The sequence below is a fragment of the Anabas testudineus genome, chromosome 17, assembly GCF_900324465.2.
Source record: "Anabas testudineus chromosome 17, fAnaTes1.2, whole genome shotgun sequence".
NCBI classification, from domain to species: domain Eukaryota; kingdom Metazoa; phylum Chordata; class Actinopteri; order Anabantiformes; family Anabantidae; genus Anabas; species Anabas testudineus.
Genome location: NC_046626.1, coordinates 14,734,434 through 14,758,153, shown reverse-complemented (window position 1 = coordinate 14,758,153; position 23,720 = coordinate 14,734,434). Strand labels below are relative to the sequence as shown.

General features: G+C 37.9%; 2 protein-coding genes and 1 long non-coding RNA gene across 3 annotated transcripts in view; 1 reads left to right on the top strand and 2 right to left on the bottom strand.

Annotated features, from left to right (window-relative positions):
- The window catches only part of b4galt2 (UDP-Gal:betaGlcNAc beta 1,4- galactosyltransferase, polypeptide 2), a 121,798-nt gene extending 115,314 nt beyond the window's left edge, over window positions 1-6,484 (bottom strand). Inside the window, exon 1 of the mRNA XM_026374002.1 lies at window positions 5,972-6,484. The gene's annotated coding sequence lies outside the window, so the exon portion shown is untranslated. The remainder of the gene's footprint in view (window positions 1-5,971) is intronic.
- Window positions 1,570-9,079, top strand: LOC113171596. The gene is made up of 3 exons (XR_003299716.1): window positions 1,570-1,722; window positions 1,839-2,176; window positions 7,094-9,079. It is a non-coding gene; the product is annotated as an uncharacterized LOC113171596 (long non-coding RNA).
- Window positions 8,406-14,864, bottom strand: atp6v0b (ATPase H+ transporting V0 subunit b). The gene is made up of 8 exons (XM_026374038.2): window positions 14,609-14,864; window positions 13,862-13,910; window positions 12,285-12,368; window positions 11,325-11,402; window positions 10,429-10,498; window positions 10,167-10,218; window positions 9,460-9,650; window positions 8,406-9,294 (listed from the first exon to the last, which is right to left on the bottom strand). The coding sequence occupies exons 1-8, from the start codon at window positions 14,691-14,693 to the stop codon at window positions 9,268-9,270; spliced, it is 636 nt and encodes a 211-aa protein (XP_026229823.1). The 5' UTR covers window positions 14,694-14,864; the 3' UTR covers window positions 8,406-9,267.
- Between the last annotated feature and the right edge of the window lie 8,856 nt (window positions 14,865-23,720).

Sequence of the window (23,720 nt, the reverse complement as noted above, 5' to 3'; positions counted from 1 at the left end):
CATTTCTTCATGATGTGCACTGTGCATGGCGTTTTGATAGATATTTATTGTTGCAAATGTGATATATGGACGTACAGTTCTGTATGAATATTAAACAGGCAGAGAAAGGCAAAGAGCACAGTCTGTTGGCCAAGAGGAAAAAAAAAGTTAAAGGAGCAAATAACAGTGAACAGTTAGAGAAGTGAACAGAGAGGCAAGGTAAATATGAGTGAGTCCGATCTTTTCCGTGCTGCTGCTCACAAAAAATAAAATGAATAACTTTACATACATTTCAGCTGAAGACAGTGGGCTCGTGTTTTACTGTAACTACAAGGGCCAACAAGTTGAAAAGAGAAGAGTTAAAAAGAAAAGAGCCCATGTGAAAATAGCTGAGTGAATGAAGGCAGAACAGAAGAGAGTAAAAAAACAACCAAATCAGAACAAAACTCCAGTGTTCCTCGTGCTCGACCCTCCTCTACTCAGCTCTGCCCATGCGGATATTAAATTGCCTCTCAGCTGCCTCTGATCTGAGGGAGGTTGGATTGTTTAAAAGTCGGATATCACATTGCCTCCCTGCTCCTCTCTCATCAGAGAACAAGTGCCCTGCTCTGCTTCTCAGGTCCACTCTTGCTCTGTTTTTTCTACTGTAGGTTTGTGTTTCCAGGTGAAATTGACAAGACATAGAGAAATCAATAAGACATCACCAGCTGGAAAGGTTTTTGATGGCACTCTAAACACTAAAAAAAAGTGTTTCAACGTTATGTCACATGCCATAATGAAACCCTTCTCACGAAATCCTGCTCCACTGTTACAGCTGCTTTTTCTCAGCAGGCTGGCTGCACCCGAATTATGCAAATACAACAAAGTCCTATCTGTAGCTACAATCCGTAGACTACAGTGGAAACCTCATCATCATCATCATCATCATCTCTCTCTCTCTCCCTCCTCTTTCTCTCTGTCTCTCTCCCTCTGTCTCTGATCCAGCTGCTCATTTGGCAACGGAGCAAAGAAATAAATGAAGTGCTTCAGCGGAAGGAAGGCTTCACTGGGAGAGGGATTGTGGGTAGAGGGAGTGAGATGAGGATTTGGTGAGGGGTTTTAAAGACAGTTTATTTAAATGAGTGTCTTCTTTTTTGGCTTGTGGGACATTAGGCTTAAGGCCACTACTGTCCAATTATGCTTTCAATGGCTTTTGGTTTAATCAGCATGGGCCCTACTTTCTTTGTGGCTCTATTTACCTTGTTTTTTTTTTTAAATATGAAAGAAATGATCTCAATGTATCCCAGATCTGTAGATAGGTGATGTTACCTGAAGATAAACCTGAAATGATGAGACACTAGGGCATCTCCACTGCTTCATAACTTGGATATACAATATGGTTCCAGTAATCTTTTAACACATGGACACTGTGATGTGGAACGCACACACTGGAAATACACCGCATATCACTTTCAAAACAATAATCACAGCTGAACCGAGCATTGACGTGTTCGCACAACTTCCTGAAAGCAACGTGTTCATGAGATAAGACAGCGGAGGAGGAACGAGCAGACTCTCGAGGTCCACTCCAAGGTGCAGCTCAGGGAGTAGGCAGCGCTAACTCTTTGGAGTAACAGTATGGTCGGGTTAACGTGGTGTTAGTGGAGCCATGGCAGGATTACACAGCAGGATAAAAAAGAACAATGGTTCGCAGCTCAATTTAAAACCAGGAGCATCTGAGCTTCTCCCCTGTGCCACATTACGGTAATTACCAGTTTGACACTTACAGTTCACGTCAATATTCAAGACGTAATTACAACTGGGTACATCTGAAAACTCTAATATATTCAACAGCTATTAATTTTTACACCTCTCATCAGGTTGAAGGCTGAACTACACTAGAAATGACGCAAAGTCACCAAACTCCAACAACAACCCAAACAAATAAGAATGGGAACAGTGCAAACTGACAGATTCATACAGGTGCAACAAAACTAACAGGAGCGTGAAGGAGCTGTCGGTCCAGAAAAGTGTGCGCATGGCAAGATGACAGCGAGAGGACGTTGAATCACAAAACATATATCATATAACACACGACATAAATAAATCACCTGTGTGGCTGAAGACAGGGGTTTGAGGTTCTATTGAGACAAAGAGCAAACGACACACTGAGTATCTTAACGCTGGCAAGAAGCCAGTTTAACTTCACGCACAGATGGTAAGTAACTCTTCTCACTGGAGTCTCCTCTTTTCTGAGCTCTGTGTGTGTGTTCTCTCAGTAAGAAAATACAAAATCAGTGCAGTCTGGGTATTTTCATTATGAAAGCAAAGAGTTCCTCCTGCACAAAAGTGGGTTAAATCTTTCATCTTGCAGGTTCCAAGCTCTAAGGAAGACAGAGAGATGCGATTTGAGGCTTCAGGGGAAAAATGCTGCCTAATAGACCCAAGGTTTAGGGCAGTTTATCTTCTTTATTGATTGATCTGCTGATTCACATTAGAATTTCCCAGTCTTCAAATAGCATTTGGTCTTCTATTTGAATAAAATTCAAAGACTGAAGATATCAAGTGCAACATGTGATACGTGATAATGTGAATCATTACATTGCAGAAGCGAAAGGTTCAGTGAACTCAATTCAGTGAATAATCAATTACTCACTTACCAAATAATTCTGCTGATCAGCTAATCAATTCATTGACTAATCATTGCAGCTCCACTTGAACTACATTTTGTGTGAACAAGAATAAAATAAAATGCACGTATTAGCTGAAGCTGAGCGTTCAACTCAAAACCAAGATGAAACCAAATCAAGGACAAGTGAACAAATGCACTGTATCAACAAAAGACACATAAACACACACACACACACAGGTGTCCTTCTCTGAACTTTCTCCCTCAGTTATTTGGGGATGGCCTTAGTTCCCATGACAACAAATCCCAGCATGAAAGTGCGATCAGATGAATCTGTGGCTGCCGCTGCTCTGACCGTCAGAACCGGCTCGGTGAGGAGAATGAGTGAACATGAGGAAACCAATGGGAAACATCCCATTTGCTCATCATATGAGCTTCTGTGCAGAAAACAATCGCGGCGAACCTGATCACTGTAGACTATTTAAACAAAGCTGATCCAAACACTCTGTGGCAACAGTGACATATCATGGTCATGCATGATATCACATATAAACCCTCATATCTCATGCAATAGCAGTTCCAGGTAAATAGAAAATACTACTGAGACATGTCTCAGCTGGGAAATGTGTTTTCACTGTGTAACCTTCAAACAGAGACACTGTCAAATCAGAGCCATGAGGACATTTCTAAAGTAGTTAAGATTATTCAGATGCTTCAATTCAGTTCTAATTAAACTAAATAGATAGAGTGAAAATAGAGAAGTATTTACTGAGGAATTTACACGTCAATAAATGTAAGAGGTTTGCTTAACAGGTGCTACATACTTACACAAGGATTAGTTGCTACTTGTTATTTACACCCTCAGAAGCAGATATTGTGTGCAGCTAACTGACCCGTCGGTTCTAACCTTAGGCCTATATGACACTTGTATGCCAAAGAGTGAGGGAGGTAATATGAAATATGGTCTGTCTGACCTGATATTTCAATAGAACGCTGCAAATTAATGTGAAGATTTAAATCACATCTCAAAATAATGCCACATACAACCCAAAACTGTAGGAGTAGCACTGGTTAAGTTAGCATGATGGGATATTTTCCAATTGTACCAAAAAACATATATAAAACATATGTGATACTGTCACGTTAGAATCACATACTTCTCTGTGAAGACTGTCATAAATAAAATAAACACCTACATTTACACTTTATTAGAGATATTGCTAGTTCCCCAAAACTTTCTTTTGGTGAGTAATATGTGACGTGATCAGTGTGTGATGTGTTTTCTAGTAATTTACACTTATATATTAACTTAAAAAATTAATTATATTAACTTTATAAGACATTTTTTGTTTTGTCAGTGCATCTGCCTTTCAGAAAATTTAAAAAACTATCTAGCAGTAACCAGGAACTTATGAAGGACCGTACACACAAATGTATTAAGGAATTTCCGGGCTACTAGGCTAGCTGATGCACTGACTCCAACTGTGACCTTCTGCTTCCATATCAGGCTGATTACACACGGAGACCGCCCGGCCACCTGTAATTACAAAGCCTCATGCCATAACCACCTCTCTGCTATCTGATCGGCCTCGAGTCAAGTCATAGATAACACAGGTTTTCACAGCAGATGGTCAAAGATGCCTGTGCAGTATCACTGCACATCAGTGGACCTAACCGGACTTAGGTGTGTGGGCTTTGAGAAACTCAACTGATTTACCCACAAAGTGAGAAACTAGAGCTTAAAACTCCAATTGACGAGTTATGGTTATCGTGTCCCGGTGAGACATGCCAGGGTGATGATGAGCCAACATAAACAATTCCAGGACCCTAAAACTGAATCAGTTAAGTCCAATTCAGGTGTCATATGTTTTATTATTAACACCTGATGCCAACAATTTTCCACAATCAAAAACTCCTGAACAAACAAAGAGGCCAACTATACTTTGAACTATACTTGATTCATGTCGTATTAAACTCTGAATACATCCAATACATCAGATAAATGTAAAAAAATAGCTCAATGAGAATTGGTATTGTACGTTTAATAAATAATATATTTAATGTTTAATTTATTGCAGCTTATTTTCAGTTAGAAACCACAATAAATCTAGTTTATTGTTAATAAACAAATTTTACTCAAGTTAGGTGATCGGTTATCAACCTAGGTTGATTTAGGTTTGTTGTCAACCTAATCAATTGAATAATGAGTTTAGTTGATCAACAGATAAACTATGTATTCAAATATGATCTATTTTGATAGATCACATTTAATACTTAGATATTTTGCTTGCTTTGTGCCTTTGGATAAAAGCATCTGCCAAATAACAAATTTTAAATATAATTCTATATATGTAAATGTAATGTATATAAATAAGCTATTTAGTAGAAAATCTGGTTGCAGCATCTCAGCTGTGAGAATTTTCTCTTATGTAACAGTAAAATGAATATTTTATGATTGTTTTATGTTTTAGTCAGATAGAAGAACAAATCTGTTGGTTATTATATCCTGAAATTTAATAGAATGATTATTCAAGAAAAATAATCATCACATTAAATAATATTAAAAGTTATTGTTGCTGTAGCTTCTTGCCCTTGAGCAACTCTTTTAACAATAAAAAAAAAAATCACTAACATCACAATGTTGGTGTTTTGAACAACACAGCATCAAAATGAAATGCGCCGAAGTCCATTCTGCAGAATAACAATTTAAGTTAGTGCTCAAAGTGAAGGCAGTTCCAGTCCACTTGCTACTATAGCCTCTATAGCAGCAGCCCCACAGACATACTGTGTCATAAATGGGCGAGGTGTCAGATTGGATTATGGTCTAGGTACAGAGCTTCTGTGTAAATGCCTGGTTATGTTAAGCTTCGTGATGAAGAAGTCCCCTCCTCCTCCTCCTCCTCCTCCTCCTCTTCTCTCCTATTTCCCTGGTGTAAAATGCTGGCTGTGCACACTAGCACTCTTTGCTCTTAGTGTACAGCTACTGGATCATTGCACATGAGAGGCTGTAGTCCTCAGACTCTGCATCTTTGCACTAAAACGGGAAACATGGTGCCAGCCACCAGCTGTAGTAACAGAGCTTCACATTTAACCCCAATTCATGGCTGAACAGTCTCCTCAGCAGCCCTGGGTGTTGAGGTGGTTGGTTTAGTATGGCGGGTGTAAAGATGCTGCTAGTTCGTGCAAATGTGCATGATAACAAAAGAGATGGAAAGGGGGGCCAGTGCGTGCGAGCACGTCTTCAAAATATCCCGAGATTAAATCAAAGCAGAAGGTTTGAGGGTGGATGATGGTGTGGAGGCTGCACGGAAACAAAGAAAAGCGTGGATGCAATGCTGAATAAAACAATGCATCCCAGACAGAGAGAGCAGGCAGAGCACCTACCTCGATGTTGCACTTGTGTCTGAGCATCTTCTTCACTGGACCACCTCTTGTTTTAGTCACATCAGCCGAGGAGCCCGGTTCAATCAGAAGCTCCCATTAGTGTCTAATTGCAATTAAAAATAAAAAATAAAATAAACAGTGCATGATCTACAAATACAATCTACTACACGATACAGGCTCAGTCCAGCTCACTGTTCCTGGGATAACTATGTTCTCTGCGTTTCCACAGACAGGCTATTATGTCTGCTCCTCATCCCAAAATAAAAGCCTCATGTAGTGTAGCATCACGCTAACCAGGCGACTAACGCTGACAGCGGCGATCATCTAGAGAGAGAAGAGAGGTGCTATCCTGCACGATTTCTACCGTCATCCCTGCTGTGTTTTGGTGAGGCTGATAAGAAAGCAGAGAAAGGATGCTCTCAGTCTGTGGCAGCGAGCAGGTCCCTTCGCTCCTGCTGCCTACGGAAGCCTGGACGGTCTAGAAATGTCTTTCCATTCTGCTCACATGATAAAAGCTGGTGATTTGATAATGTCAGAAAAAAAAACACACACACAAACATAACTATAATAATGTTTTTACGTGCACTATTAGTATTTTTTGAAATGTGTGTGATTCATGCCATTTCAGTAACTTTTGTTTTGTTTTTGTTTTTTTGTTTAACTTCTGGTGGATAAGATTTAGCTTTTGCTCAGTTTCTTTGATTTTCTTTGATTTACTTTGATTTACTTTTCTTTTTTTTTTTTCTTTGATGGCTATATTTTAAAAGTTTATTTCTCAAATAGTCGATTCATTTACAAGAGTTTACAAATATGCTCAATTTGGTCTTAAATTAAATTAAATTGAGTTAATGCCATTATTCATCATCTGTTTAGGGATTGATGCAACATTTTTTATTAAGTCACCATTTACTCAGACAACTAACAGGTCATAAATATTTTTGTATTCTTGTATTATAATCATTAGATTAGTATTTTACTTGGGTTGATTAATCTTTCAGAGATTTGACATCAAAATAATACAATACGAACTGGTCTTTTTTTCATTTACGACGAGTAGTAATATATGATATAAGCCTTTATTTATGTTTTCTGCATGTTTAATACTCGTTTACTTGCCAACAGGAATTTCATGGTTTTCTGCGCCATCTAGTGGAAGCTAGAGAAAACTGCACAAGAAAGAAGCAACTCAGAAATGAGAAGTGAATGAATTGAAGTTTGTGGCCTAGATAAAAACTAAAGCACACAACATCAACAACATCTTGATTGGACCATTTTATTTTCTCAAGAACATTTATAATTTTTCTTATTATACACAATGTCAAAAACAACGGGTTACTTTCTGATCACCATCACATCAACATAATGCACACACTGCACCAACTACAGTCACTGAAAGCCTGGGGTGTGGTACAGACTCGAGGCCTGGTTCACCAAAGGCATCTTGGCATTTGATGTACGTTCAGTTATAAAACCATCATAAGGGCGAAGAGGATCTTGCTGTTTAGACACTTTTGGCAGGCCAGGTCAAGATTATTCAGTTCCCCCATGCTATATTCAGTGGTTACACTCTTTCAAAACTTCACAAGAGGGGTTGAGGAAAATTTACAAGAAAAGATTTGAGACGATTCACGATCAGCCATGGTCTGTCAGCCGTGTGGAATGATGCAATAAGGACAAATGTGTTTCCATACATGTCACATTCAAACATAAGACTAAATTTTCCGTTCTCTGCACACATCCGATGTATTCTACTGCTAATGTTCAAAATAAACTCTGAAACACTGCACTGTTTCCAGCTATACATCTATTCAAACTAAGAATATAAAGCTAAATAATAGTTCTATTGTGATGTTGCAAGAGTGTAATTTTTGCCCGTCATTCAAAGTGAAGTCTACCCACACTCCTGACACGATGGAAACTTGAAGGAATGTTACGGTTAACATGTGGTACAATACAGTCAAATGAATGTTAACATGTACATTCAAAAGAAGACATGGCTTTAAAAAATGAGGAGGATGAGATGTTTGACTAATATTTAAAAATCTGTAACCAGAACGTTGTTTGATTATGTAATGACGTTCATAGTTTTTAACCAGATTCAGATGCCAGACCACCTGAGAGAGCTTCAAATCCAAGTCAGAGGACCAGTCAGCCCCCCAGAAAAAGACCTCAAGTTCAACAGTGGTGATGCTACAGTGAATATCCACAGTCGCAGTACCATTCTGTTACTATTACTACCATTGTTACTATTAACAACTGCCTGTTTCCATCTAGGAATGCAGAATGAGGACTGCAGTTTTCCCTTCATTTGAGGTCATCTGCTTTCTGGTGAGCCTTTTGATCTCTGTGAACCACACTTTGCACATACTATTCTACAACATAGTCATATTCTGGGTACATACTTTTATCGGCCTAGTTCTGACTTTTCTTCTTCTTTTTTTTTTTTTACAGTGGTTAAAATGTAAGTGGAAAGTTGCAAAGATTGAGTTCTGGCTGGCAGCTATGATCAGGTCTGTGTGTTTTAAATGCAGACATCTTAGTGCAGTAATGTTTTTTGGATGCAAGGACATCTGCTGCAGTTATCCGACTATATAACTTCTCAAAAACTGTCCGTTGAACGTTCTAATGATTCAAGATCAGTCATGCCATAGATTTCCTATCACTTCTACAGTAAGAGGCCTGACAAATACTGTATTTTGGCCACTGTATGGATAAAAGGACATTTTGCTTATCAGCAAAGTACAGAAAAAAAACAGTGACAGACCTGGATACAGAGACACAATGGTAAACACCCTCATGCTTCACAGAAAAGAATAAAAGAAAAAAAACAAAAACAAAACACATGTCCAACTCACACGCACACACAAATATTTTCAAATACTCTAGTGTAATTTTTAACTCATCATTCATCCAAGAGTGGTGAGAAAATATTCCAACCCATACAAAGCTTTCTATTGTGAGTGATACAGCTCAGTGTTGACTGTAGGCTGGCTGCTGTTAGCAAGCAGGTCTTTACTTAAAATTCTTGAACGTTTACATCTGTACTTTTACTGCTCAACTGTTGGAGACATACAAAATTCACTCATTTGTTTAAAAAAAAAAAAAAAAGCAGTGGCTTCTGGAGATCTTTTTGTTTTGCCACATGACACAAATGTGTGCACATACCACTCTTGTATGAATTATAGTTAAAAACAGTACCAGGCAAATAGAGACATTTAAATAATTTACGATGTATTTACACAATAATCCATCTTATTTTTCCAGCAGTGTCTTTTTCTTCTCAGCGTGCGAGTCTGCTAGTCGCCCATCTTTACTTTCGATGTCTGAGGGAGAAAACACAAAATTGTTATTAGAGGATTTTAAATGTGAAAACAGCTACAGTCATTGTGTCTGTGCAACATAGATCGATCTAGACGTTTGGCAACAACCACAAAAAACTGATTTGTCCTCTAAAGAGGAAAAAGGATTGTTGAGACCATCTCAATCACCTGCAGAATGGCTACAATGATACCAAACAGGCCAATAGCACTGCCAAAGATTTCTACAATGAGGATCTTCACGAAGAGACTGGCGTTCTGGGCATCTGCCAAAGCCGCCCCGCTGCCCACGATGCCGACACAGATGCCACAGAAGAGGTTAGAAAAGCCTACAGTCAGACCAGCTCCAAACATGGAGTAACCTAGAAGGACAGACATCAATAAGTCAGAGATCTTTATGACTAATACAGAGTGAAACTAACAGATCCCAGTTTCCTGTCAGTCGATATGTATAACTAAACGGAAAGTTCAGGATTTTTCAATAATTTCATAATCTACATGTATAAATGTACATTTAAATATGTCTTCTAAATCAAAATCTGTGTCTTTCAAAGTTAAAGTATATTGATGACATATAGTGCATCAACACTAGGTGGTATTAATGTTGTTCCTGATCTGTGTAGATTTAAAACAAGGAGTCTACATATCTTAATAGATCTGAACATTTAACAGCTAGAATCCTTCGTTTATGCACACCATCTTACATTAAACATGTCACACTGTCAGAAATTTCTGGAAGGAATTTTCTTTTATGTCAGGCAACCTGTAGCATTTACATTTACATTTACATTTAGTCATTTAGCAGCCGCTTTTATCCAAAGCGACTTACAAGTGAGGAACAAGGCAAGCGAACAAAATCTTTAGGTCTGTTTTATTACCGGCTTGGTAGTTCTTTGATCCGATGGTGTCAGGGGTGGTTCCACTGAAATTCTATAAGATAAAACATCAGGTTTAGAATAACCATTACTTCTCAATGTAAAAAACATTTATCCTACTAAACTCCTTTATGCCTCAAATGATTAAAGGTATAACTTAGGAATTTGTCTTCTCTGAACACTACTCCTTTGTGAAATTCCCTCTGTATGCTGTAAGAATAGACAATGATAGTAGATTTTCTCAGTGAAAACACGTATTACTTACCTCAGCCATGTTGCTGATTACAATGGCCATGATGATCCCATAGATTGCTACAGCTTCACAGAAGATGATACTAATAGGAGGAAAAAAACAGAAACACAATTGTTTTAGCCACATTTTAATGAAAGTGTATATGTTTGCTGGACTAAAGAGGTATTAATTTAGGTAAATGTGTAATTTAGGGGTAGTTATAGATGTTTTGACAGTGCCTTCTCATATTACTGCTTTCCTCCAAATAGAAAGCAACTGCACAAATATTTATGTACTTGATAATACCACAGAGCTGTGCTGATACCTGGAGCAATTCAAATTGCAAAACCAAGAAAAAATGCTTGGACAATCTATTAATATAGATCGATATGACATGGCAGTCCAATTACAGATACCGACGCACTACCTCTTCTACTCAGACATTGTACATTTAAAGGTTATACAGCTCTAAAGAACTACTGTTTTTTTCCAGTGCATGGCTGTGAGATTTGCTCATTCGCAAGCCAGCCAAGTGTATCGAAAAGGCAGCAGGATTCTCACAACATGGTGCAAGTCAATGCATGGAGTGATCTCTTTTCAGATAACCTAAACAAAATAACAACTATAATGCCCAAAGTCTTCAAGTATGTAGTTGCTAAACATAAAGGACTCTTTGACGAAAGAAAAACCTAAAAGACACTATTATTATTTAAATATCTAATAATCTAACTTTGTCATTGACTAGATTTCCTATTTATTTTGCTATATCGTCTATTTAAACTCATTTCATCTTCTTTCATTTTCTTCCCAATATTGGGTACAACTTTGGTTTGTATATACTGTATGTATGTGGTGCAAATGAGAAAATATTAAAACAGATAATGCTGAGAATTTGACTAAACTGTTTTTTTAAGTTTCAGTGAGCCTACCTGACCAAATTCTTGGTTTTGATTCGTGGAGCCTTGACACCACCACCAATGATACTTGAGCCAGTAATGTAGATCCCCCTGGAAAACAAAAAACACAATATACATCTTTAACATCACAGAAAATTACCAGGTGATATAAAAGGGACAAAGATCTCTTAGCTACTTGGCTACTAACATTTATCTTCATTGAAATCAGTAACGCAGTCTAACGCAATGCACATGCTGCCAACAAGGGAACAAAATGTTAGCATTTACAATTGAAAATTAACTCCTGGATGTAGCTCCAAATATAAAACAAACAAAACTAAAAAATATATATATCAAGCAAGTTATGTTAATCTTTCAAGAGGAAGTGTTGGAAATCTTGTGCTGAAAAAAGACATAAAGAGATAAATGTTCAAATAAGAGAAGCCTAATTAATATCAGGTTTAAATCTGTAATTCAGCTAGGTCAGACTCACCTCCAGTAAGGATACAGTATGTTCTGGTCCTATAATAATATCATGACCTGTGTGTGGCTTACAGCCGCCTGTATGAGTCCCGCACCATTGGCTTTACCTGACCCTGATCAGTAGCTGTTCAGCCAGTTCTGCTTGTTGAGTATGTGTTATAGAAAATCTGTGAAAGACCTCTCCGACTGAGCAAACAACGATTTACCCATGTAATGCAGCTTTTTCAGTTTTCACTTTGACTTCTTCAAGGAGCAAACACCAAGAGACACTACTCTGTGTGTGTGTGTGTGTGTGTGTGCGTGTGTGTGTGTGTGTGTGTGTGTGAGAGAGAGAGAGGGGAATTGTAGCTTATGTTCTAGTTCCACATTTACGTTCCTCTTCCTAAGCGTTCAAGTAAGGGGGGAATTATTGAATAAAAGACTGGCGCAATGTAGGTTTTCCAAGCACCACCACTGTCACTTGAAAGAAGGCTGCAGTCTACACTTGACATTGTGTTCCTGGGTACTTACCAGGCAGCTCCCACCACAGACAGAGAGATGCTCAAGCCAATGCCCAGATTGGCCCACATAAAAGGTGAAGTCTCTGTCAGGAACCTGCAAGGAGAGCGGATGACGGCTTTATGATGGATCACTGACAATGTGTACAGGATGCTGTAAAACTAATGTGTGTAAGCAAAACACACTGTGTACACATATACATTTTATTTTCATTTTAAACTTCTTCGTCATGCTGTTTCTCAGTATTGAATGTAACTCTATGACTCAAAGAAACAACTATAGCTCAAGCATTTAAAAACAAACTCCAGATAGAACTGTAACATGTTCCATTCTAAGCAAAGAACAACCAGACCAATGACTTTCAGACATTTCCTTAGTGAGCAAGACACTCGTGTTTCCTGTAGTGGAAACAAGGACCTGCTGCATCATGTTCCTCAACCTGCAGTGGACACTGACCAAATGTATTTTAGGAAAGCTACAGATAAATCTGAAAAAACAGCATTAATGTATATCCTGTAGCTGTATTTACTGTGAAAGCTCATTCATTATATAAATTAAGTTTTAAGTTAGGATTATAAAAAATACATTACGTTGTCTTCTTCCACAGTCCTAATATTAAAAAAAGCAGACATTTGAACTCTCATATGAAAACAAGATCAGTGCATCTGTCCCAGCAATACGCTGCCAGCCTGAAATAAGGAAATATTGGCAGCACTATGCCTTTGCTGCATGTCACTGCTGACTTGAAATTGTGAAATCTGGGAAAAGTTTGTGTAGTTTTGCTTCTGCAATAGTATCAGTTTGGTACCCTTACTAAACCTTTTACTTTCCTGTACTTTTCTTTTAAGGAGTAATGTCAGTAAGGTTTAAATGTTCTGCTAAAAAGGTGAACTGACTATCAAGTTGAGCTAAATGTTTTGGTTTTATAAAGTCACACAATAAAATGCAGAGCTTTAGCAATCCTTTTCAGTTTCAGTTTCTGAATTCAGCCCATGAAACATTCGTATTATTAACACAAAGACAGTGTACAACTACTGATTCACTGACAAAAAAAGGGGAAAATACTCTCAAGATTGACACCTCAACTTACACTCAACATTAGGATAGTTTTAACATATTAGAAGAAATCTAATTAAACTATTTTAACTGAAATTGTGCAATCTAGGGCTGTAAGGTTTGAAAGATAAGTCGATTTACCAACATCTAGAGAAGCTAGTTATGATACTGTATTATGGGAAACACAGGATGCACAGTTTTTTCAGCCTGACTCACATTATTAAGTAGAAGTATTTATTTTATACTGCAATATCTCTTGTTTCACATACAGTTACACTTGATATACACAGTAAATGGCAAATTATATGATCCACAAGGGTGTGAGTCGTATCTTGTTCTTCTCCAAAGCCTAGTCTTATTGAATTGACCCTGGATTATTAGTTTTACCATCACCATCAAATTCAGAAGACATAAATAAGGTTTCAGATGATCAAGTAAATTAATTTATGGTTTATGCAAGTCTATTTTAGTTTTTCAGTGTGCTGACAGTATTTTAATGAATGATATGGTAGATTTTTGCCAAGGCTACTTACCACGCCACATCAAAGCGGAACCCTAGGTCGAATATAGTATAGCAGAGACCTGAAGAAGCAAAATAACAAGTTAATCCATGTGTCAAGGTGGGAAAGATCAGGTAGTGTTGTTGGAGTGTGAAACCTCTCTCTCACGTGAAAACCGCTGCAGTTCCTATGTGGGCTCACCAGCTAACGCTAGCCTTAGCTTAGCCATTTGCTACACAGCTGCATAACTCAAAAATACTAAAACAATTCAATTCATCGCTGAGCTATATTATTCCATCTATATAGAAGCGTGGACCTGAAATGGCATGCACTGCTGTCTATCGTTACCAGAGCCGCTAAATCTATCTGCAACCGGTTAGCTGTGAGCTACCTTCCGTTAGCATACTGCTAGCTTACGGTGATACTAGCCAGATGCTAACTTAGATGCGAGATACAGTCGATTGTTGAAACGTTAACACGATAATAATTCGCAACACTCTTTTTAACAGTTCTTTTTCACATCCTATGACCACCTGGCATTATTATCTTCAATTTGCAAATTATCAGTAATAGCTAGCAAACAAAATGGAAACAGCCGAAACAACTTTAGTCCCATGATTTAGCCGGGTCCCAAATAATAGCTGTCAAACGCAAACCAACGCGCTGGACGATAGAGAAAAACGTCTACGTGCACAACCATTATTACATGCGTGTAGTATATATGCTCTTTCATTCATTCCTTGTGGATTTAGACGATTTTCAGAGAAAACCCAATCTTACCGACGATCAGTATGGTACTCCAGAAGGCCAAAGTGACCCCCGTGTAAAGAATGGCGTGTCCGTTCATCATCCACTCTAGCAGCATCTATCCACCGACCGAACCTGCTGAATTAGCAAGATGTGTCTGCCTCAAATACAAGTTGACGGCAGGGACAGAAAGATATGGAAAATATCTTATCCCGAGAATCTGTGTGTGTCGATGGAGGAGGAAGAGCATCAAAAGGAGAAGCTCTGTGATGTCAGCTGATGCAGCTTGACTAGCATGTGACCAGAGAGCTGAGGGCCGCGTCCGGCTACGTTTTCTTCAAGTCCTGCACAGTAACCGAATGTGTCCTAAAAAGCTGCATAGGCACATGCAGTGTAGGATGTGACCGCTAGGTGTCACTGTTTCCATCTGCATGAGTGGTAAACTGCAGCGTATCCAGTAGTATTGCAGTACTTTTACAATATCTCTATTAAACCTTCACATTTTCTAATACATAAGCTTGCTTATGGGAGTAGTCACAATTTTCCCTTTGCAGTGTAATGAAATAGATGTAGGCCCATAAATAGAAAATATTCAAATGCAAGCTTTGTATCAAAGTAGCTTGCTTGAGTAAAGGTATTAGTTACATTACACAGAAGGCTGTAATACTGTTATTTCTGTAAAGACTTTGACAGATATATTAGCAGAACACATTAACATCTCATCTCATTTTTCATCATCATCATAAGAACAATTATATTATTAATAATATAATATTACTTTATATGCAGTTTGGAAACTCAGCATTATAGTATAAGATGCTTATCAACTATGTAAAACCCAAACACCACACAAAAGTCAATTTTATATTATAAAACCTTTAGCTAATGAATGAACAAATGTAACCCTATAAAATGTAAAAGGCATTTTGGAACTGACTCACACTAAGACCTAAACACATTTATTTAATACTACAATATTTCTTAAAGGTCTTTTTAGAAGCACAATTGCCTTATTTTACCTTTAAAGTGTGGTTTGACATATAGATTGATAAAGGCCAAATAATATGATCCACCAGTGTGGGGGTCATGTGTTGTTTTTCTTTAGAGCGTGTTCTCATTTAACTGACCCTGGGTGAGTTGGGTTTTTATGACATGACACTTGTCCATATTAACAAAAAAGAAATCACATTTCTTTACAAAAAGGGACATTTTAATGGAAAATAAAGGGTTGACAAGAGCACAAAATGTATTTCTTAAACTGCCTTTACCATGAGACTGACAGCACAAAGTTGGAAACAATCCAGAAGCTTGACTTTTTCCTCTTCATTAATTTCGGCACCGGCTCTCTGATTTCTTACCTTTGAGGATACTGTCCCCATCCTCATTTTATAATTCCTGGCAATCTGTCGCAGGTTTCACCTCTGAGGCCACAGAAGTCACTCAGCTGTAAATGGTTTCGGCGCTGTCTACTATTCCATCACAGATCAGAAACGATTTAATGAGGACCGCAGGCCCAAAAGACAGCGGATTCACCCCAGTTGGAAAGCAATAGATTTAGTTCTCCATCTGCCTGTCAGTTGGCAAACATAGTTTATGTATTTTCCAGAATTATCATAGTTTCTGTTTCATCTTCAACCTGCCTGTTATCTTTCAGTATAAATCCAGGAAACACAGGAGCAAGATAACAACCACTAAATGACACTAGTGTTGGTGGTGTTGCACTTTATAATAAGTTAGAGACCAGTTTTCCCCTGAGTTCTGTTTCTTAGCTATGCTGTAAAATAGTAGCCCAAGCACAGGACCATACAAGGCAGGAAGGTATTATCACAGGTTTGAGTCATCACATATATATAATACCAAACGACTGTAAAGAATCATGCAGTTATTATGGAGGTCTTTTTAACACTATCCATCTAACGTCTTTTGTGTCAGTCTCCCATGCTATATATAGTTGTCTTCTAAAAGCTCCATAAACTGTGCACAAAAATGACTGCATCAGCCTTTAATCACGGGTTCTTACTGTAGATCCCAAACATGCTGATTTTAGCACCTTGTGTGTTCTCACAAAAAGAAAATAAACCTCAGTTTCAATTTGTTTCTTTTCTTCACTTACATCAATTAGCTGCAAATTGCCAAGTAGTCCTAAATGAAATGAAATCTTCTTTTATTATACTATATGTGTTGCTGTGGTTGTAAAGTGTTAAGTCGCAGCAAAAATCAAATATTTTTACAGTAATGAAGCTGTGAAGCTGTATCTTTTCTGAAGGGTTGCATTCAACTGCAAATTAGCCCCCTTTTGAATCTCTGGACACGCCAACAGACGCTCTTCAGCAAAGAACTACAGTAAAGCCTCAAGCTGAACTTCTCCTCAAGGCTATGCAATGCTTACTTTTTTGTTGGTTAAGAAATCGCTTTAAAATGACATGAAAAGGCTTCTGCATTGGACTACAGTACCTGTCATTAAAGATACTGCACGCTTTGTACTGCTGCCATCTTGCTAAAGCTACCGAAGATTGAAAACAGATGTTCTTTTAGTACAACGTTTCAATGCAGTCATTCTGCAAAGAAGACTTGTTTCCGTGTTAAATAACAGTTATTGAAATAGTGAATATTGTTGATTTGTGCTTATTTACAACTGATGAAAACTTTGCATCTTACCTGAGGCTGTTTGTCTCTAATCCACCAGCCTCCCTGCTCTTTACTTGGCTGTCAGTGTGAATTATGCAGGTGGGAGTCCTGGATGGATATAGCTGTCTCAAGTTTGTACAGATTCTTCTGATTGTTATTTTAATTTCCACTAATGGCCAAATCACAGCATATTTCTTCATGCCCTGCAGCTCTACACACTGGTGGATCCCAGTGCATCAGGATTTGGGCACTGCTAATTTCCTGAGGAGACCACCTGCCAAGATCGCCGAGCACAAAATAATTCCTTTAATACTCACCGTTCATATATTAATGACTTACATTGACAGTCTATTATTCAATGTTTTTGGTTACTGGACAAAAAGGCCAAATATAAAACATGTCCTGTGCTTGTGATGATCAAATACAGTCCAACAAATAACTGAACTTTAACAAAATGCCAGAATAACAACTGAGTTTCATTCAAAGAAGGGAGCTCCATAGGGGCTATAGGGACTCCATAAATTAATTAATAAGTTCTAATCTTTTCCCTTAATAATACAAGTTCATTGCTCCCCAGTGAGACAGACTCTGAACTTCTTTGTCCACACTCTCATAGAAACTCTATATCTTCTGTATCCTCCTGGTTTGTAAAAGATATGATGTAACTTTCAGATATATTAGAATTGCACATACTTAGTTTCAACAGGAAACTTTCTTTTTATTTATTTGGCATAAACACCCATAAACAGTGAAGCAATGTACTGTATCAGTACGGTATCATTTCCTCACCTGTGCTTCACACAAATATCAGAACAATTACTCTGCCAGGTGTTGTTGGTTCTCATTAACGCTTTGTGTGTAAGAACTGAGTTTAAGTCTTACAACATGTTATTTCCCACTCTTTTTGCACTTAGAGTTTGGGGAACACAACTTAATTTGGGACATAAATACTACAGTGTTCTGGTATTGGAGCAGATGTCTGAAGCACGGTTTTATTTGAATAGAGATTCCAATTTTCCCCCAGTTTGCATCCAAAAAGGATAAAAATTTCATTTTGTTTTTGGTTAATCTGTGCCTCTGTCTGATCCATAGTCATTAATAAACCACAGAGCTATTTTCTCCTTATCCTCTGACACCATATTGTTTATTAATTATCCACAGTACATGTTTCTCTGCTGTGCCACCACAGGCAGCCACTGATAAAGTACATCTGCATTCAGACAAAGGTCTGCGCAGTGGTCATCAGAGTGACAGCAAGTGGTTTTTCACTTTGCTTACCAACACATGTGCCTGTTTAATTAAACCTGAATCTTTAACCTTGCTGTCCATCACATCAGGCCTCCGGGGTCAATTTTACCTTCACCCCATTTAGCTTGTTTTCACTCTAGCTGCACATTTCATTCATTAACTGTCATGCAGTGTTCACCTCCAAGGGTACTCCAACTGTTTGACAGCCTTAAGTAGCATTCAGGTTTCTTTTTAAATGCTGAAATTAGTTTGGACACAAAATAAAATAATGTGACCTTTGGAGAAAGTTACTGTTTTCATATTAGCATTAGTACAACAACGTCAAAATACAAACTTTCTTCATTACCCAAGACTTTTTGCATTTAAGGTTTTCTTCGACATTAAAATGTAGATGTTTGTTATTTCCCTGTTTGTTGAGATTTTAATTATCAGTATCAAACAGTGACCACACAACGTTGACCACACACATACTCCAGAGCATTATAAGTCTGGTTGTTTGTACTTGGCCCTGTAACAATAGGAACAACAATACAGCAAAACATGCTTCCAATAAAGGTCAAAGTAAAGGACTTGACCTTTAAAATCTTTATTGGTAGCAACCGTGAAACAGAAATCAGTATTGGACAACAATAGCTTTGACAACCATTTTTTTAAAACGAGGAATCATAAACAAGGCGATACAGATCTCACAAATGCCAACCAGACCTTATCAGAGGTCACCGATGCTCTTCTGGTCAAATCAGAACAGATCTTCCAAACACTTGGGGAGATGTGGAGATTGTTGCAGCAGCAGGTTCGTGCCCATGAGTTTGAAATAACATGTTCAACAATCACATTGAGATGTAAGAGCTGGGTGCTTGTGTACCTTTGGCTAATGACCTCTCTCACCACTGATCTTATTGTGCTCTCACATATCCATAATGCAAACCGATTGAATCACTCTTTGGCATCCATAAAACAGCAAACGATGAACGTGCATGCCTTGTCGAACATTACATAAAACAGAACATTAATTTTATTTTATAACCGACACTATCAGTGCTAATGTTCATGCTCAGAGCTTAAAACACATCTCTTTATTGCTTTAAATGACCAGTACTCATTCAAGGCACATTTCCCGAAGGGACCCCAGGCCTTTGTTTCTATGAATGTGTTTACATTCACACAGGAGTCTGTAAAACAGCCCTAAGTCAAATCTGATCTTATTTGTGTTGTGTTGTGCCGTTCCATGCCGTTTACATGCTTCCTCATGCACCTATAACAAATAAGAGTAATGTAAATATTGCTATGGAAACAGGACATTACCATGTATAGAATAAGGTGAATAGATTTTATAATCAGTATGTTGACATATTATAGTATATTTTCCTGCCTGGGGTCAGATATTAATCGGTATGAAACACACACTTTTAATGCATGCTCCCAACAAGCAACATACCATTCCCCCGCTGTATGTTTTCTTCTCATATATCTTTTTCCACATTTTATTGGAGGAAAGCTTCACGGAAAAAAACAGAAAAACACAAAATGCTCCCAATGATTAATGTTCAGGTGATTTACATTTGCTATGTGCAGATGATGAATGAATTAGTTTAGGAGAAAGCACGCTATGTTCCCATGCTTTTTTTTTAGATGTCTCCTCCATGTTTCATACACACACACACACGCACACACACACATAGATACAAATGTTAAGACACAGGGTTAATAAAATAGGCAAGACAAAGATCATAATGTTCTATTCAAAGCCATCAAGTCCCATTAACAAAGCTCCACCGAGTGTGTCCACATGAACGCTAACAGAAAAGTCGAGTGATGAGCCAGGAGATGAATAAAAACATGACTGTCATGGGTTTTCATTATTTCTTCTCCGTCCTCTTTACATGTAGTGAGAGATTTGTGTTTGGGATACAAGACGCATCACAGCACCGGCCATAAATTAGGCTCTAATCAGGATGTAAGCTTTCATACAAACTGTTCTGCTCGCTTCTGTGTATGTAATCATCAGTCACTGACATCAGAGAGTCTATAATTCTGTCTGTGGATGCTACAGATGCTGCTCCCCTTTGCAAAACAAATAACACAAATCAACTATCTTTAGAAAAGTACACTGAGTCTCAATAATAGGCCAAAAAAAATGTGTTGTTCTATTAGATACTGGCTTATCATCTGTGCTCACGTAAGCGTATCGTTATATTAAAAAGAATCCTTCTGTTCAACTCAGGCTGTTTTTTTTCCTAGTAACACTGATGAAAACAGTGAAAATTGTACATATATTTAAAAATAAATTGTATTCGTAAACCTTGCAGAAGACAAGTTGAAGTAATTTTGTGACTGAGCCAAGACAAAGTAAAAACAAAAACAACGCGTGTGCCCATTCAGTTAATCTACTCATCCATCAGTTCGGCTTGTTGATTGACTATTGCTCATATTGAGGGTGAATGATCGAGTGATATGAGTTGATGTTGTTGTATGATGTTTCAAGACATGTTTACATAAATCAACGAAGCTGGACCGGAGTTTCTGGCACAACTTCATCTTCAAGTTAGTGAAGGGAAATAAAGAGGAAATGAAAAAAGGGGTGGAAACTGCAACATGCAGTAGGAATGTGAACACACACACACACACACACACACACACACACACACACACACACACACACACACACACACACACACACACACACACACACTGAATTACCTGAAAGAATAAGCTTTATAAGCGTTTTTTGAATTCAAGATTTAAAAAACTGTATTAATCCCAGAGGGAAATTGTTTCGCCTTGTTACGGAAACACAAATTACAAATTACAGTTAAATCAATAAATAACACACTACATAAGATGACATGGGGAAACCACAAGGGCTGACAAAAACAAGCAAAACAGAAATAATAACATTCAAAAGAGGATTCGTAACTTTATTAGGACAAAATAAAATACTACAGGAAGAAAGTAAATTGTGTTTTCTAATGGTGGAAAAGCTAATTTCTGAAACAAGCTCATCTAATCTGGATTCTCAAATGTTGATTTCTCGGTACAGTTCAGAAAATAAACACCTGAACATCGTAGGAGTGCTGGAGCCAATCCCAGCTATCACTGGTCGAGAGGCAGGGTACAACCTGGACATGTCACCTGCCTACAACAGGGCTGACATGTAGAGCTAGACAAACATTCACTATCTCACTTATGGGAAAGTTAGAGTCACCAACTAACCGTACCTGCATATGTCTGGACAGTGGTTAGGAAACTAGAGATCCTGGCAAGAAACCAGACACAGGGAGAACATACAAAAGCTGCCAGAAAGGCCGGGCTGATCTGTGGCTTTAAACCTTGGTCCTTCTTGCTGTGAGGTGATAGTGTTAACCACTACACCACTGTGCCTGAACCTAAACAATGTACTGTATAAAGTTTACCATAAATTAATGTAGATCATTTATTGCCATATTCATATTTTATGGAAGGAATTATCCTTTTAAAATTTCAAAAGTGTTATGAAGGACCTTTTTGAGAGGATGAAAGCAACATAAGGGTCAAAAAAACATAAAACCTTTAAACTAAATATAAAAAAAATGCATTTTAGAACCCATCTGTTATCGCCTGTTGCTACATCGTGAATTATTTAAGACCTTCGTCACTTCAGTTCATTGCTAACTTCAGCCAATGCACAGTGAAGGACTGTGGCTGTACTTTTGAAAAATTATAACCTGTATATATCATTTGATTATATAATTCAGCACCAGCCCACAATACAATAATGGCCTACAGTGTATAATTTATAAATCCTTCCCAACGCATTGATAGTTTGTAGTAATTGAGTATGTCTCAGCTTGTATATATGTTCCCTTAACATATCATTTACCTGAGTGCTTGTGTTTTGGAGCAGCAGTCAAAAACCAAGCAACCAAACTGTATTGATCTGTCTGCAATGAGCAGCTTAACAATTGATGGTGCTGTTTTTTTTCCAATCAATTACAAATAGGAAATGCGATGTATCTGTGTAAACTCACTTTTTGCTTCTAAAACGCTTTCGTTATTGTAGTTCTGCCTATTATCATAGTAAAAATTAGTTTTACTATTATGTCCCTGACATTATCTCACTGTTCCATTAACTCTTGTCTAGTGCACTGACACCTTTACCCTGACATCAACTACTAAACACAATGGCAGTCATATTTTAGAAAGTAAATCTGCTCCACAGTAAGTGCTGCCAAGAGAGATATGACTGCGGGCATACATTTAAAAAGACCTAAAGCAAATGGAGGATTTTCTTGATTGAGAGCACAATTTGAGCCTTTTCACCACATAATTAAAGATAAAAGGACAAAAGCCTCAATTACATCTGACAAGAAATTGACTTGGCACAATCTATTGTGTGCATTCGCTGTGCGTTGAGCCGCTGCTTTCAGCAGACAGTGATGGCGTGAAGCACCGTCACAAGCCATCAGTCCCGATTGACTTAAATAGCCTTGATGAGCTAAAGTCATGCTTAAAGCTTCCAGTGACTGATGAGGGAGAGAAACACTGCTGTGATCACGAGGCGTTCACTGCCGTAACGTTTCGAGCTTCTGTAAAACGGTGTTCTGGACTCAGACATGCACGGACAGTCATCTGCTGTAAGAGATTCAGATCAGCATCATTGCAATATACAGTATAATAAGTTGTTACATGCATATTTCAGCAAGTGACCATGTGGGGATTAAAAGCCTTCCATTAGTTGTGTTAAGTGGACGGTGCAAACATTACAGGACATTAATGCTGTTTAAGTGGCAATTATCATAATCATAGGAAGTCCTTTCTTCATGACACAGTGAGCCGATGGAGCCAAGTCACGAACTCTTCCTTGAGCTGTCTAATAAAGTGATCAAGGGCAGTTCTGGTGCATAGTATTTTCTCTCCAAGCCTTTGAATTAGAAAAGATTAATTTATACACAAGAGAAAAAAAAATATTGATGGAATTTGTTTTCCAAAGTTAAAAGTTAAAAGGAACAGTTGAGGCTGTAGTACACTACATAAAAAAGACACGGAAAAGACCATGTTCATGATTTCTGAGTAAAATAAGTACATTGTTTAAGTTAAGGAACCTTCATCTTCATTGTTATAATGATATCTGCACGGTTCAGGTTAAAGTAAGTAGAAAACAAAACAGAAGCAGGACATGAATAGGTCTTTCATGTTAGGCTCCGATGTCACCGCACCACCCAAGAGCAATGCAGCAAGACTGGAAGGGTGAAACATTTAATAATCTTCAGATAAATTTTTAAAAACACTT

What these genes read in the sequence shown, in the direction of transcription:
- atp6v0b (XM_026374038.2), bottom strand. Translation starts at nt 14,693, where the DNA reads ATGCTGCTAGAGTGGATGATGAACGGACACGCCATTCTTTACACGGGG. An exon ending in TCTGTGGTGGGAGCTGCCTG is followed by an intron (nt 11,403 to 12,284) that starts GTAAGTACCCAG and finishes TTTGTTTTCCAG; the next exon opens with GGGGATCTACATTACTGGCT. An exon ending in ATCAAAGAACTACCAAGCCG is followed by an intron (nt 9,651 to 10,166) that starts GTAATAAAACAG and finishes CTGTCCTTCTAG; the next exon opens with GTTACTCCATGTTTGGAGCT.